General features: G+C 35.4%; 1 protein-coding gene across 8 annotated transcripts in view; it reads right to left on the reverse strand.

Annotated features, from left to right (window-relative positions):
• PKHD1 (PKHD1 ciliary IPT domain containing fibrocystin/polyductin) overlaps positions 1–17,478 on the reverse strand; it is a 445,064-nt gene that overhangs the window by 142,407 nt on the left and 285,179 nt on the right. For all 8 annotated transcript variants that reach the window (XR_008956175.1, XM_048219586.2, XM_048219585.2 and 5 more), the window contains 2 exons: positions 6,637–6,750; positions 4,140–4,227 (listed from right to left, as the gene is read on the reverse strand). Coding sequence is in view for 7 of the 8 variants with exons in the window: in XM_048219586.2 (XP_048075543.1) it covers positions 4,140–4,227; positions 6,637–6,750 (202 nt within the window). In the remaining variant the exon portion in view is untranslated. The remainder of the gene's footprint in view (positions 1–4,139; positions 4,228–6,636; positions 6,751–17,478) is intronic.

Consider the following 17,478-nt stretch of genomic DNA (forward strand, 5'->3'; position numbering starts at 1 on the left):
TGGTTTCAGTTATATTCTTCTCTAACCAATTATGATAATTTATATTCCTACATATAATTTATTTTTTTAAATTTCAGAATGGTACTCTATAGACGCATACATTTTATTATAATTCTAATCTCTTTGGTATCTGTTACATTCGAATTCTCATTTCTGAGTTTACATATTGTTTCCTTTGTATAATTAATGTTATTAAAGATTAGGGGCGCCTGGGTGGCACAGTGGTTAAGCGTCTGCCTTCGGCTCAGGGCGTGATCCTAGCGTTGTGGGATCGAGCCCCACATCAGGCTCTTCCGCTGTGAGCCTGCTTCTTCCTCTCCCATTCCCCCTGCTTGTGTTCCCTCTCTCACTGGCTGTCTCAATCTCTGTCGAATGAATAAATAAATAAAATCTTTAAAAAAAAAAAAAAAAGATTAAACCATTATCACTTTAAAAATTTCAAGTCTACAAATTTGCTACTTTCTAATTCACCTATTTCTGCCTTTACTTTACACAAATCAATTTCATTAGATTTATTGGTTATTTTGTTTCTGGTTTCTCACATTGACAGCTTAGTTTGTTTATTTTTGTATTTTATTATTCAGCAATTAAAGCATTTAATGTGATGACATGTTGGTCACGACTCATGCAATACTATTACTGCTATTTTGCTAGCATTCTCCTGCTGGAGTTTTCATCTCCTCGCTGATACAAAAGTTATTTAGGAGAAGGTTTATTTTTTCTTTTCTGCTCTTTTGTCTTGCAAGAGGTTAAGAGTATTGGTTAAGATGTTCCTATCTTTACATTTATTTTATTGTGATCATAGTCTATATCATTTCTGTTTACTAAAATTTGTTAAGGTTTTAGTTATATTTATATTTTGGGGTAAATTATATTTATATTCCTTGTATATATAAATTAAATTGCCTTTATTACATTATTCAGATTTCTTCATGTTTTCTTTATCATTTTTAACCTAGTTTAAACGTTAGAAACTGAAAGGGGGGCACCTGGGTGGCTCAGTCAGTTGAGCATCGAACCCTTGATTTTGGATCAGGTCATGATCTCAGGGTCTTGGGATCGAGCCCCATGCTTAGGATTCTCTCTCTCCCTCTCCCTTTCCCCCTTCCCTCACCATGTGGCTTTTTCTTTCTCTATCAAAAAACAAAACAAAACAAAAAAAACTGAATGAGGTAAGTAAATGTCTTTCATTATCATTTTTGTTTCTGTCAATTTCCTCATTTTTTTTTGAGATCTCCTTTATATATTTCTATATTATGTTACCTGGTATAAAACTTTCCTGACTCTTGTGGTCTCCCTGGAGATTGAATTCTTTATTAATATATAATGTATTATTTTATACACTTAATTTTTTCATTTCTTATAATTTTGAGTCTTTTGTTTTTGTTTTGTTTTTATTTCAATAATTCATTTTATCTAATATTTAATTTTTTTCTATATTGGTTTTATTTTCCTCTAGTAAAAAAAGTTGTGATTACATGTTGATTTATTATCCAATTTTTTCCTATGTGGGGTCATTTTTAACAATCATATTTTCTTTATTTAATTTTTTCAAGAAAGGTATCTTTTTTAAAATTTTTATTTTTTTGTTATGTTCAATTAGCCATGTAGTGTTCAACGATTCATTAGTTGCATATTTTCTTTTTATAACTGGAAGATTTATTCTTACTTTCTTACTTCTGTTGGCTCTTTATACCTTTTTGTTGCTTTAATTCTCTTACTATTTAATTTTCTTCTCCTTCTGTATTTTACTATTTATTTTATGGCTTCTTTCATTCTCTTTCCTCTCTGGTGGTTTGGAAGGTATATACCCGATTTAAAAAAATTTTTTTTAAAGATTTTATTTATTTATTTATTTGACAGAGAGAGAGAGAGAGAGAGAGACAGCCAGCTAGAGAGGGAACACAAGCAGGGGGAGTGGGAGAGGAAGAAGCAGGCTCCCAGCAGAGCAGGGAGCCCGATGCAGGGCTCGATCCCAGGACCCTGGGATCACACCCTGAGCCGAAGGCAGATGCTTAACGACTGAACCACCCAGGTGCCCCCCCTATTTTAAATTCTGCTAGAACAAACTGACTCATCTTTACTTCATATGGCACTAATGTCCCATCATCAGTTTCCTATGGCCACAGGCCCAGGTTGTAAACCCAGAGTTTTATCCGAGAATTATGACCTGTCATGGATAGTCTATGTGTCAGCTAGGCTAGGTTGTAGTGCCCAGTTATTCTATCAAATGCTAATGTAGGTGTTTCTTCAAAGGTGTTCTGTAAATGTCGTTAACATCTACAATGAATTAACCTTAAGTAAAGATTACCCTCAATAATGTGGGTGGGCCTTAGCAATCAGTTGGAAGGCCTTACAAGCAAAAGTTTCCCTGAAGAAGAAATTCTGCCTCAAGACAAGGTTCAAGACTTTGCAGCCTACCAACCTGCCCTCCAAATTTTGAACTTACTATCCCTCCTAAGAATATAAGTCAATTCCTTGAAATACATCTCTTTATATATACTATTATACTATTATATATACTATATATACCATATATATATATATATATATATACACTATATATTATACATACACACATACAACCTATGGGTTATATATATATTTATATATTTATATTTATATATTTATATTTATATATTTATATATTTATATTTATATATTTATATATTTATATATATATTTATATATTTATATAAACAGAACCCTAACATTAGTTAGTTAATGTACATTAGTACATTAACTTCTCAAATTTTATGTAGTTTCTTTTACAGGAATATTAGACTTTGTCTTCTTTTAACAGCCATATTTACAGTATACGGTATTATATTTAACTTATTCTAGTGCTTACCTTTAAAATAGACACTATACCTTTACAGTATTCCTGAATTTTATTCATGAATTTTAAGTCAGTTTAAGCGCTTTATCAGAATATCTTTTTGCATTTTTTTCAGTTCTTATAAAGCAAAGATATATATATGCTTTTTTGCTTTCACATGTAAATAGCAATTTTAACAGGGTATCCAGTTCTTTGATTGAAATCCCTAAACATGTATATATTTTTCCCTAAACATGTATATATTTTACACCACTATTTTCCTATATTTAATGGTGTAGAGAATTCTAAGGTTAAGAAGCTTTATGTTCCTTTATGTTTTTCTTTTATTTTGTTCACTGCTTTTTCTTGTAGCATGCGGATATGTAGCAATCATTATTGTTGGCATCGACGTCTTCATATTAAATGTAAGTGCTCTCAGGTTCACTAGTGTATTTTAGGTGGAGTTTTCATTATTCTTTCTGTTGTAATTACTCTGGGCTCTTATTAAAAAAGAGCAATTACCTATATGTACTTGGCATTTTCTTTTCTCTATTTCTAATACTTTCTCTTTTATGATTTTTATCTCCTGATCTTGTGTTCCGCGTTCAGGTAGATTCCATCAGTTTGCTCTTCATGGTGCCTATTCACTTTGAGGCAGTGGCAATTTCATTCTTTACCACCTCCAATGCATTATGAAATTCTGTTACTACATTTTAAATTCCATAAGATTCTTCATATGCTTCATCTCACTCCTATTTTATTTCTATCTCTTCACCAGCTATCCTCTCAGCTCAGACTATTATGATGTCACTTTACATTTCATCTATTATCTCCTAGAATTCATATTTTTAAAGATTTATTGATAGCAGTAAACATGTATTATCTAAACTTTACTCCCTAAATAAACAATGGACTCCTCTGCCTTTGATTTGTTCTTCTTCTTCTACTCTGTTACAAAGGCTTTTTAAAATCCCTTTTAGTCCCTTATTTTTTTTTAAAGATTTTATTTATTTATTTGACAGAGAGAGAAACAGCCAGCGAGAGAGGGAACACAAGCAGGGGGAGTGGGAGAGGAAGAAGCAGGCTCATAGCGGAGGAGCCTGACGTGGGGCTCGATCCCAGAACGCTGGGATCACGCCCTGAGCCGAAGGCAGACACTTAACCGCTGTGCCACCCAGGCGCCCTTAGTCCCTTATTTTATCATTTATTCTTCCTTGAGTTTTGAGTCTTAATCTAAAATTTAATTTCATCCTGTAACAAAACAGGAAACATCAGCAAACTAAACAAGCAAATACAACCCTAACTTACTCTCATTTCTTACCTCTCATTGCCTGAGGCGATGTCAGCTGCAAGACGGGTCCAGGATTTCTTAGAACAAGCACCATGAAGCTGGACTTTCCCATATACTCCTGAAGGGAAAAGGAGCATCAGCCGGATAAGAAATTTTCAGAGGAATTAGGGCCACCTACGTAAAACTCACGAGAGACCTTATTGTGCAATATCTGTGAAATGGAAACTATATATCAAGATGTCCACCTTATCAAAGACTACTTAAGTTCTCTATTTTCATCAGGTTGAATATATGTCACATGGCTACGGAAATTACTCTCGTTCTCTCAAAAGCTATAGTGAAATTAATGCTACCCCACATCTAGTAAGCCAAAAGTTGGGAAATAGACCATTCCAATGACTAACTAGTTAAATTCTACCATTAAGTGATTCAAACCATTTGTAATCCTGTTGGAAGTTAACTGGTTTTGATATTTTATGTTATAGGCTTCATTTTCTAAAAGGCAAGGGTAATTTTATTCCCTGAGGAAAGAGATTTGGGGCTATTAGCTTTGTTTTCAGTGGTTGGACCTCATATTTTTTTGTATTACAGATATCAAAGGATAGATCTCTAGCTCCTTTGTTTCAAAATATAATTTATTTCAGACTCATAAATTAAAGTCGTACCAGGGACATGCTTGATGCAGTCCAGTTTTATTCCTTCAGGTCTTTCCTCTTACATGTTTTATTGCCATTTAAAATCACATGAAGCACAATTCCTCATATTCCAGAGGTCTCAAAATGGTTTGAGCATGAACCCAAGCAGTAACAAAATTATGATTGTGCACCCCTAATGCATGTGTATTTATTTTTAGAAAAATATACATATCTATGAATATATTCACATATGTTTGAACAGAGCTCTAGCATTTTCTTCCTGAACCCAGATGTATTGTCTGTATACCGCTGGATTGGCACATACCGTGGTACAAAGACTCAAGACACAAATACTATGTGTTAGGTTTTAATCCAATGTGAACAACAACAACAACAACAAAAAATCTCAATCAGTTAGAATCTAACCAACTGCTTATGTTACTACCTATATTTTTTCCATACTCTAATTCAGAAAAAGTCATAAAACTTTAATTGGGATTAATGGAAATGTAAGAAATACTCTCACTTTCAAGACATGTTCTGGAATAATCAATCTTTCATAATAATAGTCATATGTATATGACTATACACATATATACAAGTTTCATATGATATCATCATCATCATCATCTCAAAAAAATTCCATCTTCTTTACTATTGGCTAAGTAAACTAGGAAGTGGAGGAATGTAAAGTAATTTAGAGAAATTTCCAACAACAAAAATTTTAGCAAAAACCACTTAGTTTCCTTAAATTTGAGTTATACAGAAAATATGATTGACCAGACAAGTAGATTTCTTAATCATTTTCAATCATCAAAGATCTACTGTAAAATTACACCATTTCTTAGTTGTTTCAAGATTATAATACTTAAAGAAATTAAGATCTGTCATTTACTTATGTCACAAAATTTTAAGCATGCAGTGAAATAAATATATCATTCTTTATTCAATTTAATATCAGAGAAAATTTTAAAGCCCCTAGCTTTGCCACATGGCTGGAGTCAAGGATTAAGACAGACATCCTTGCATACTCCTAAAACAAAGTTTCATCCAACGTGGTGCTGCATTACACAGAGTGGACACCACAGGCAAAAATAAATTGAATGTTCCTGCTATCCATTTAATTTGTCAACTTGAAAAAAGTAAAAATATTCTTGAACCTCATATTCTTAAAAAGATAAAAGCACGGATGAAAAATCCTTTGGAAACAATAAAGCTCTGTTGAAGTACAGTACTATCTGGCAATGGCTATCCATTATGAAACTAGGTTATCAAACTTCACACCATCCTAATATGGTTGCTTCCATTTTACTGGGTTGCTGAGACCTTAGAAAATTAGTAATGCCATAGAAAGAAAGTGAGAAAATGCTAGAATAAACAGCCTTTTATCCCTGTCCCTTAAAATGGAGTTAGTGAGGCTCTCACATCCTGGTTGGTGCAAGGCTGGTCCTGGCTTCTGTGCTCCTATATAGGTCAATTTTAAAATAGGATTTGGTGCTGTGATAGTATTGAATGAAGAAACTGCCAACAGTAAGTGTTTCTTAGTAATCTAGAGATCTACCAATTTAAAAATATCTCAACCACCACATAGCATTTACGGTTGATAACAGACACTTAGTCCAGGCTTCAGTGTCTGACCAATTTGGATATAAATCTAAGCTCTGACACTATAAAGCTGTGTGGCCTTCTGCATATTGTTCGTCATCTCTGAATCTTATTTTTGACAACTGTGAAATGGAGACTATTACAGGAGACCTGGTATGTGAAATAATAAATATAAATTATCTAGAAGAGTGCCTGGAATTTAGTAGATGTTCTATGGATGGTACTTCTATATCAGAAACACACACATTTCATTTCATTTTTAATAAAAACCCGTATTATACTCTCACCAATTGTTCCTGGGTCAATATGAATTCCATTGAAACGGTCACAGAAAACTCCCTCTGAGGCTCTAAGGACAATCAGAAGCTTTTGCTCTTTTTCTAAGGGATTTTTCAAAGTACCTGTTTACAAAGAAAAGTATATCATTTAAGTTAATTTGAAATTAAAAGAGAGAGGAGGAAATCGTCATGTAATTTAGAGGATGCAAAGTAGATGCTATCATGTAGGCTATATGGACAAGAGCCAATGGTCACAAAGATGAAATAAGAAATGGGGAAAAAATGGGATGCGGTAAACTTCTCAGAAGTAGACTGAACTACTGCTCAGCAAATATTCACTGTCCTTTCTCCATTAGGGAAGGGTATACTTTCCTGACTTACTAAAATTTAGTCTGGTCATGTGACTTGTTTTGGCCAATGAAATTTGGGTAGAAGTGATAGTAATACCAGTTCTGAGTTGATGCTTTTAAATACTTCCCCAGTTTTCACCAGATCGTTTGCAATTGTGTTGCCTGTCATGAAAGGAGAATTCCTTAAATAACACCTAGTGTCTGAATGAAGAGACATACACCACACACCTGAATAGAATTGCATAAGCTGAAACTGATGTTAGCATAAATATTTGCGGTTGAAAGCCACTGAGATTTGGGAGGTATTTGTTACACACTATTACAGCAAAACCTGGCTGATACACTGTCTGTGGCTGGATCTCTAAACTGCTTTACATGTACTTTTGCATTTAATCCTCACAGCAAACCTGAGAAGGAAGCATGATTCTTGTCTTGGTTTTAAATATCCATACATAACAAGGCTTAGAGGTTAAGGGATTTGTCCAAATTTCTCCAGCTAGTACGTAAGAGTCTGAATTTGAATGATGGTGAATTTGAACAATTTATGCCAAGTGATTTATTAAACAAGTACTAGGTTCTTTTCTAAGCCTAAGTTATTTTAGCAGCATAAGGAGACGATCTGTTCAGGCTACGAAGGTCAGCGTTACTTTTGACTTCTGACTTCATTCCATTGATGCAAACAGCGGAGTTTGGTCACTTTTACAGCTTGCAAATTGTTTGGGGAATTCTGCCGGAATAGTGCACGTATCAACCTAACAAAGGGGTTATTTTCTGCAGAACATACATCTTAAGATACAGAAAGTATTACCAAGACTTCGGTTTTCAAGAAGCAACCAGGGCAAAGATAGTCCCCAAATTACACCCTGGAACAACAGGTTGACAACATCTGTTAGCAAATGAGACTTTCCAGTTTAGAAATTCCTGAACACATAACCAAAACTGAGGTTGCCAAATACAGTATGAAGTCTATGAAGTCCCTGATGAACTGAAAATTGCCTGGTTGTCACTTTGGTTAAGTGGTCTTTCAGGGGGCATAAAATCATTCTCCTCAGCCGGCATTCCACGTACACACCTGGTCGGCCAGAAAGTTCCCATGTGAGTGTGAGTGTGCAGCTTGCTACATCTTTATAGTCTAGCCTTCACAGCCATTAGTCCACGAGGCCGTGTTGAAAGTAAGCCTCCGAGAGGTAAGGCAATCTGCCTGGAGCCACACAGCAGGTCCGTGGGCAAGGATCAGCCCCCACAGCCTGTGTATACCCGATGAATGGCCTAAGACCACTGCTACTCCACGTAGGCAAAGCCAATCCTCAGCTGAGTGACTAATGTATCCTCTCGGCCCAAACAAAGACGTGCTAGAGCTGAAAGAAGGAGAGCAGGGGAGGAGGAGAATGTGAAGAAAAATGTGCGTGGTGTGGCTCTTATCTAGCAGCTTCAAGTCTGTCCAGTAAGCCGTTTTCCAACTGTGATTTCATTTATTTCACGGAGGGTAGTTTAGATTCTTGGGAGGAAAAATGGCCTAGCACTAAGCAGATACCAGAGAGAAAAAAGTAGGACAGTTTTTGCCCTAGAGAAATGTATGCAGAGTCCCACAAAGAGAGTTCAGCGTTCCTCTAAAACCAGAGATTAAATCAATTATGCAGCCCCAAACTGCAGCACACGCGAGCTGTCGCAGAAAGTCTGGGCAAAATTAGTCTCTGCCGTGATATTTTGGTATCTGAAATGACCAGAGTTTGATTTTTTTGGGTGTGATGTGGGGGAAGGGAATGATAGAGGATAGGGACTAGGTAGAAAGAAGACAAGAATGAGCCAGGAGGGGGGGAAATTATGCTATTTTCACATGAAAAGGCAGTACCTCTTGAATGTGTACAAGCTGGTGAATGGGAAGCCCTAAAGGCCAGGCTCCTCTTTTATTCTCAAATCTAGCAATCAAAGAGAGGTGAGGGCTCTCACCAGCTTGGGCTTTGTCCCTAAATGACAGTGGCCACCTCTGAGAGAAAGCTCTCAAGATAATGCAGTTCCTCTCTGGTTTTCCTTTTCCCAGCTGCTTCAAGCTGCTCTAAACTGTGGCAAAAGGCATTTTTCAACTTGGATGAATTTAGATACCCGCGATGGAGGGGAGATCATTGTCCCTGCACTGCAGACATGCCCAGTGTTTTTGCATACTTGATTTCACTGAGTTCTTCCAACCCTCTGATGGATTATTACCGAGGTTCTCATGAGGGAACTGAGACAAAGAGAGGTTAGGTAACTTGTCAGAAATTACACAGCTAATAAGTGGTGAGACTTGGCTTAGACTTAATAGGTACCATCCTAGGACACGGGGACATCGGGGAACAGGAAAGAAGTAAAGGGAGGTTGCCATTCCTTAGTGTGATGGTGGGCCATGGAGGGGAAACAGAATATGTTCCAGATGCTAAAATCACCTGGGGAGATGGAAGAAAATAAGTTCTGGTATACAAAAGATAACTGTTATAATGATCTGAGGAATATGGTACAAATGGATTCCATGAACTTCAAAGGTAAGAAAAAGGGAAAAGAACATTCTATTATTTTATTAACTAAATCTCTTTGATGGAATCAAGTATAAACTTAGTTTACACTTAAGCCCACTCTCTCAACATGACTCCCCACACCTTGTAACTAAGCCAACACACACTGAATTACTTCCCATTCCCTTTACACTCTCCCATCTGCCCATGAGAGTCCCCAGGCTTTAATATCCCCACCGCTGTCCCGTCTAACTCCTAATCATCCCTCAAAACATGGCTCCACTGTAATTTATTTCTAACAGCCTTCCATGATTTTGAATTAGATGCCCTCTTTCATGCATAAAAATGTCCACACCCCTTGCTGCAGTAATTCTCCCCCCAAGGAGCTTGTCCTGAAGAAAGAATATGGAATATGGACAAAGGTGAATGCCCTGAGTTCTTCACTGAGGTGTTATCTACTTATAGTAGCAAACAATTGAAAATACTTTGAAATAACAAATGATTGGAAACCACTTTGTCCATTTAGATCCCTTCCTTTCCCCCCAGTTGCCTTGACATGCTCAAAAGCTGAGTCACCTAAGTCCCTAAACAAGCCCAAAGCCAGCTCTGATGCTACCTCTTTGGGGATCCTTCCTTGTCAGCAAAGACTGGGTTAAGTGGCCCCCTATGGGCTGTCACAACATACCATGGCTTATCTCAGTACTTCTAAACTCTGCCCTAAGTGCCTTCTCCCTGACGGTCTCCTTCTCTTTACAGTGAGTTAACTGAGAGAAGAGACTGTGTACTGCCAATAGAGTTCATTTACATTTTATCACAGAAATGGTGAACCAGTTATTTTTACCAACCTTCTTGTTTGCAGAAAACAATCAGAAATAAAGAGGGATATTCCAGAGTAAAAAAGATCCATTTCATCCATGTTAGAATAATCTTAAGCATCTATGCGTCTAGCATCATAGTTGCAGAGTAAATAAAGCAAAAACTGACAGAGTTACAAGGAAAATAGGTATATCTATAACAACAGTGGGAAATGAAACATAACAACTCACAGAATAAATAAAAAGCAGTGAGCATATAGCAGTTCTGAGCAATATGATCGGCAAATCTAACTTAATAGTCAGAGATGAAAAACTGAACCCACGAAGAACATGTATCATTTTCAGACATGCACAATAGAGTCACAAATATTGATCCTATGGTGAACCCAAAGCAAGTTTAACAAATTTAAAAGGATTGGAATCATATAGCATGTGCTTGCTGACCACCGTTCAAACAAAATATACAATTCATATTAAGAAGGTTTATAAAATGATCTATATTGAAATAAAGATTTCCCAATTATCTAGAGATACCATTAAGAGAGTGAAGAAGCGAGCCACAGAGTAGGCAAAGACATTTGCTATAATATAACCAACAAAAGGTATATTCTACAATATATAAATGACTTCAATAAATCAATATAAAACAGATAATGCGTCATTGAAAAAAGGCAAGAGAACATCTACCTCACAAAACAAGATCTCAAATAGACAATAAAAATTTTTAAGTGCTCAATCACATTAGAAATGAGAGAAATGTAAATTAAACAATAATGAGATCCCACTACACACCCACTAGAATGGACTTCTGTTCAATGAAGCTGGGTATTTTTTATTTCATAAACTTTTCTTTATATGCATGTCATATTTCACAATAAGTAAAACTTAATTTATTGTTATGTTTCAAGGACACCCATCAATAAGTGCTTGTTGATCAAAAATATGGAAACTGACCAAAATTATATTTGTTTTACTGCTTCTCCATGCCATTAATATTTTTACAGCTTTATTGAGATATAAATAATATGCAAAAAACTGCATATATTTAATGTATACTGACTAAAATTTTAGACATATCTTCTTTTCAGGTCCTTTCCATTGAATTCAAAGCAACAAACTGTGTTTCTAAATAATTTGTATTTCTGTCCAAGTAAACCTTGAAATTCCATGAAATATCATGATTGCACATGAAAGATAGGTTAAGAAATTACCCCCCACCAAATCAATTTTGCACATTTTCTTTTGTCCTCTGAAGTAGGTTATATCATGATGACTTTAGAAGTTGAGCTTGTAACTGAAGCAAAACTATTTTTCTCATGTCCTGCTATAGCTATTTTCTTCAGAGCAGAGCCTCTAGAACATTCTTACTATCAGACCAAAACTGACAAATAGTGCTAAGCCAGTTAAATTGTGAAGCAGATTTTATTATGAATTAGCTTTTAATTCCTAGTGTCCATTTGACCCACCTATCCTCAAAACACTGCTCCCCAAAAGAATCAAACTTGGTTAAAAACAAAAACAAAAACATAGGAGAGAGGGGCTTTCAGTCCAATGAGATAATGATTGGTCATAAGAGTAACCAGTAGGCACAATCAAATGATAATCTCTAACCCATCTGAGGTGATTTTATTCAGGCTGACAAATTTTTATCATTGATGAGGCCTGTCATTTTGTCCAACAATTGATAGAATACTAAAATAAAAGTTAATACATAATTTATTCATTCACACACTGGCAAAATGTATAAAAACTCTTAAACCTTTATAAACAAGGGTCAGCTTATTCACTTCTGTAAGCCTTGGTTTCTGCAACTAGAAAATAGGCATGATAACAGCATACATTTGTTGAGAGTTAAAAAATGTACTGCATGTTATGATACACAGCCCAGTGTCTACATATAATAGAAAATGTTTCAAGTGCTTTGAAAAATGTTGGCTCTTAGTAGTAATAATAGTAAAAAATAGTAGTAGTAACAGTACAGAAATGACACATTTTAAAATTAACATTTAAATTTAGAAACTAAGAAAAAGAAGGCAAGCTTTTCCCAACTAGTAATGTTCTGTGTCTAAAGTGCTAGAAACTATTAGGTAAAAATATTAAGTGGTTACTTATTTGAATGTCCAGCCCAAGGAACTGTAGGGAATACAATTAAATTTATCTTAAATTCAAACGCTGATAAGAGGTTGCTAAACAAGGAAACAAATTATTCATTCATTCAGTCACCTGTTTGCTTAAAATAATTTAGTTTTTCTATGCAAAAATAATTAAATAATACTTAACAGTTATTTTATTTATTATATAATTTATATAGTTATTATATAACCATTTAAATCATTTAAAAATAATAAATGTCTATGGAATTTTATGCTATTGTTACGGAAGTTCAAAAATCCAAAATATAGTTTGGGGGACACCGACTTAGAAAATATTTAAATATTAAAGGAAGAATGTTACTGTTTAGTAGAAACTGATAGTCTGACAAAACAGAAGAATTATTTCTTGTGTTAGTGTGTTTCTTTAAAATACATATATAGTTAAGATAAAGTGATGTTTATCTGTCAGAGAACTGATATCCATCTGCTTAATTTCATTTTGAGATACGTATTAAACATTGGCTGCCAGTTTGCTTCGAGACTCACAGAAATGGAGTTTAGTGCTTTCCTGAACCTGCGAAGAATAAAGCTTTTATGTTTTTGTCCTTATAGTTTAAAAAGTGCAATATTTAAAAGTAACATTCTTTTTGTGTCCCTTTTTTATTTCATCAGCTAACACATAGTTTAATTAGAGAATTGTCAGTGTGAACAGAAACTGATTTGTTGACTGATGGTTCATATCAGCTAATTTTTAAATGATCTATTTTGCAGACCCTAGGTATACTTATATTTACACCTTAAATGTGTATTTGTATGATTTTCTAATCATAGTTAAACTTCAAAGAGGAGATATATACTTTTTAACTTAATATATTATTTTTGAACATCACTACAAGATTCTTTCTGGCTACTCAATGAGTCTAACTACTGGGTATTGTGGCTTTAGGCTAGAGGATATGTTTTAATCTACACTTTTCTCTGGTTTGTCTCCTTTTTATTACTTAATCATCCAATGAGCCTTACAGAACTGTCAGTTTGGAAGGCAATAAACTGTGTATGGATTTTTCTTCTTTAGGATTGAGAAAGTCCCAATCATGGAAGCAATGAAAGAAACTTCCATACACCTAGTACTTCATTTCCTGACAATCAAAGTCATGTGCTAATGATGACCTTAGGCTCCTGGCTACAAATGTGAGACAGGGCTGACAAATACCCATCACTAGCTCTGCAAAACAATATGTGACAAGTTTTAGGATAAAAACCCAGTTCTTAGCATAATTACTGAGCAAATAGGCAGCATATCATGTGACCTGGTGGTGACAAGCCAAAGAAACAATGAACTGCCATGTCCTCAGGGAAACTGATGTTCAGGGCATGTCTTCGCTTACCTAGGGATCAAGGAGGGTTCTATTAACTTTTAAAGACACTAATTATTACTGGTAATCCCTCTCTGAAATCCACCTACAAAATATCAGAAGAGAGTTGTCCATTTGCAAGTTTAGAACCATGACATTAAAATACTCTTTCCTGGGGTACCTGAGTGGCCCACTTGATTAAGTGTCTGACTCTTGATTTTGGCTCAGATCACGATCTCAGGGTCATGAGATTAAGCTCCATGTTGGGCTCTGAGCTGGGCATGAAGCCTGCTAAAATTCTCTCTCTGTCCCTTCCCACCCTCACGCTCTTTCTAAATAAATAAATAAATAAATAAATAAATAAATAAATAAATAAATCTATCTCTCTATTGAGTTGAACATTTGAATGAATAACAAGTTAACATCATTGATATCTAAGATAACAAAGAACACACTTTAAGGCATAGGAATGATGTCTCCTCTAAGAAGAGACACTGGTGAAAAAGATGAGTTCAGGAAGCTACTCATGGTCAAAGAAATACAAAATGTAAAACAATCAACAAACCAAAGTTTATTAAACAGGCTTTGAGTTGGGCATTTTTATGAGTTTTCTTCTAGACAGACTAAAAATTGAAAATACTTTGGATTTGCAGGATATCACCAACTTTTCCAATGTGTTTCACCACTGTTTTATTCCTTTCATAGAGGGGGGAAAGCATTGCAGTCATTTACACATTAACACTATAATTCTTTCCTTACAGATGTAGACATTTAAATGTAGGGACACTGAACATGTTACAAGAAAAATGCATTGAGCTGAAAGACAGACTTAGATCTATCCATTCATTTATGTATACGCTAATCAGTCACACAGCACAGTATCAGAAGTCTACTATGCACTAGGTACTTTGGTTACAAAATGTCTGAAGAAGCCTATCATCTAATATACAGAAGGCATTCATGAAAACACACCATTGCATAACAATAAAATGAATATAATAGTGAAAATATGAACTAGTGAATGGACCAGAAAAAAAGACACTGAAACCTAGTAAATGAAATCAGGAAGTACTCACAGTAAAGATAGTCCTTAGGCACTGGCTTCAAGTATGGGTATTTAAGGTAACTAAAATAGCCTCTAAGCCTGGTCCTGGTCTTTATCAGCTAGGAGACCTGGAAACAAATCAGGAATCTTATCTGTCTTGCTCACTGCTGAGTACTCAAGTCCCAGGAAGAATTTCTGGCACAGAGCTGGCATTCAATGAAAGAGAGAGAAAGGGAAGGAAGCAGGAAGGGGACAGAGCCAGGGATAAATCTATAAATAAAACTTTGGAAAATCATCATATCAGAGAAATTATCTTCTCCTTAATATTTACTAATTTGCCACATTTTATTATCCAAAAGAAAGTTATTCATGAAAGCATATAAAGATTTCATGATCACTCTTAATGCGGATGACTGTTCATTTTTAAACATGAGATTTAATATGTTTAACTGCACTTAAGATTATACTAAAGCCAAAAAAAAAAAAAAATGAAGTTGTTAAAGAATAGGTAAATGGTATTGAACTCATTAAAAGTTACTGTCCCTCAAATAATTTGTTGAATTTTTTCTTTGTTCCACATTCAAAATAACATTTTATATTAAAACCATACTGGACAGCCATTATAAAAAAACAAAAACAAAAAACCAAAATAAGATGGCCAATTTCCTTTCCTACTTTCTTTGCTTTCTCTGCTATACCTTATATTAATGACCACTCTCTCTTTCTTGTAAACTGCCTCCTGTGTTTCAAGATATTCTTTTCTTATCATTTCATTTTCCTTCTACTTACACTACTGTTTCTTTTCCATCCTCCATCCTGAGCTCAGCTTCCTCTACCACCCTTAAAAGGCTGGTGCTCCTCCAAATTTTAACCACTTATGCACTCCACTGAAATCCAGTTTTGAGGGGTATGAGTCTATGTTTTCAACAAACAACTGTAAGGGCTTCCTATGTGCCTGACACTATTCAAGCACTTTAATAAATACTCAATTAATTCTCGTAAAACTCCATGAAATAAGAACTATAATTATTCCCATTTTGGAGGTAAGGAAACTGAGGCAGACGTAGATCCTGTAACTTACCTATAGTCACTCAACTAAAAAGTGGTAGAAAGGTAATTCTATCCTCGCACTACCATCAACCCAGATCTCCCAACCTGAAATGTGGAATGTATTCTAAGCAACTCCTTCTCACCTCACATCAAAATTGCCACTAGGTTCTAGTGATTTCTTACACCCTCAGTATTTCTGCAATTCATTTTTTCTTTTTAATTCCAATGCCTTAGTCCATTTCTTTTCTCTCCTGAAACACCTCAACAGCTTCTCACATTTCACTGTGCCCCTTCCAATACACCATCCACACTGCCAGGAGTGATCTTTCTAAGACCAAATTTAATTATGTCACTTCCCTACCTACAACTATCCAGTGACTACCCACTCACTGCCTTCATGATAAAATCCAAACTCCTGGGGTGCCTAGGTGGCTCAGTCGTTAAGCGTCTGCCTTCAGCTCAGGGCATGATCCCAAGGTCCTGGGATGGAGCCCCACATCAAGCTCCCTGCTCTGCTGGGAGCCTGCTTCTTCCTCTCCCACTCCCCCTGCTTGTGTTTGCTCTCTCACTGGCTGTCTCTCTCTCTGTCAAATAAATAAATAAAATCTTAAAAAAAAAATCCAAACTCCTTAACGTAATGTGTAAGTCCAAGAAGCTTCACCAGCTACCACCATTCTATAAATCCTGCAATTCAGACTATTCCCTACAATTTTCGGAAGGTATAATGCGTTTCCACAAAGATGTGCCTTTTCAGATCTCTTCCTCTATTTTTAAGTGCCCTTCAGGTTGGGAGATGGGACTCTTCCAATTATGTTACTACTTGTTTGTCTCCACTATTTTACTGAGACATCTCTTGCAAACTAGGGTTGATGACTAATATTTCTGTACATCCAACTTCTCCCATGGTACTTGGCAAACAATAGGCAATGAGCAAACACATGATGAATGAAAGAATGGACACACAGATGAAATACTTCAAGCTTATCCCAAGTGTTTTATCAGATTAATGAGACAATCGCTGAATGAAGAATGAAATTGAGTTTGCCATTTGTGATACAGCTATAACCCTCTAAGCAAAGCTATGATCTTAAAGTTCCCTTCTAATTCCATAGCACTCTATCTTTCTACTCTACTAAAAGTCACTTGATACCTCTTGCCAGCACCAGTTGACTTAAAAGCAGGACCACCATATAATTCCACCATGTTAGGACTTGGCTCAGATGGCATCAGACAGCAAACATACTCTGGCAGTGCTCTGTGCCAATGTCCACATCTATTAAGTCTGTTTACTAACCAGTCTTATTATTTATTTCATGTTGGGATTTCTTTAGGGTGTGGTAGAATTAGACAGATGGGTTGAAAGTCTTCCTTCAGGCATAATACACATAAAATTGGGCAGATGGGTTCCAGTAATCAACCTTTAGGCCTAGAACACATGGACAAAGCAGGGAGAAAAATAATACACCATTGTCTACTAATAGCTAAAAATACAGTTGGGAATGGACAAATTATAAAGTAAGATTTAAAATGTATAAATCAAAACCGGAAAGTTTCTGTGTCACTTCCCTTCAAAGTATATTTTTTCAGGCAACAAGTTTTTATTATAGTGATAAGTGAACTCAGAAGCCTAAAAAACAACTTATAAATAAAAGAC

The sequence above is a fragment of the Ursus arctos genome, unplaced genomic scaffold (genome assembly GCF_023065955.2).
Source record: "Ursus arctos isolate Adak ecotype North America unplaced genomic scaffold, UrsArc2.0 scaffold_29, whole genome shotgun sequence".
Taxonomy (NCBI): domain Eukaryota; kingdom Metazoa; phylum Chordata; class Mammalia; order Carnivora; family Ursidae; genus Ursus; species Ursus arctos.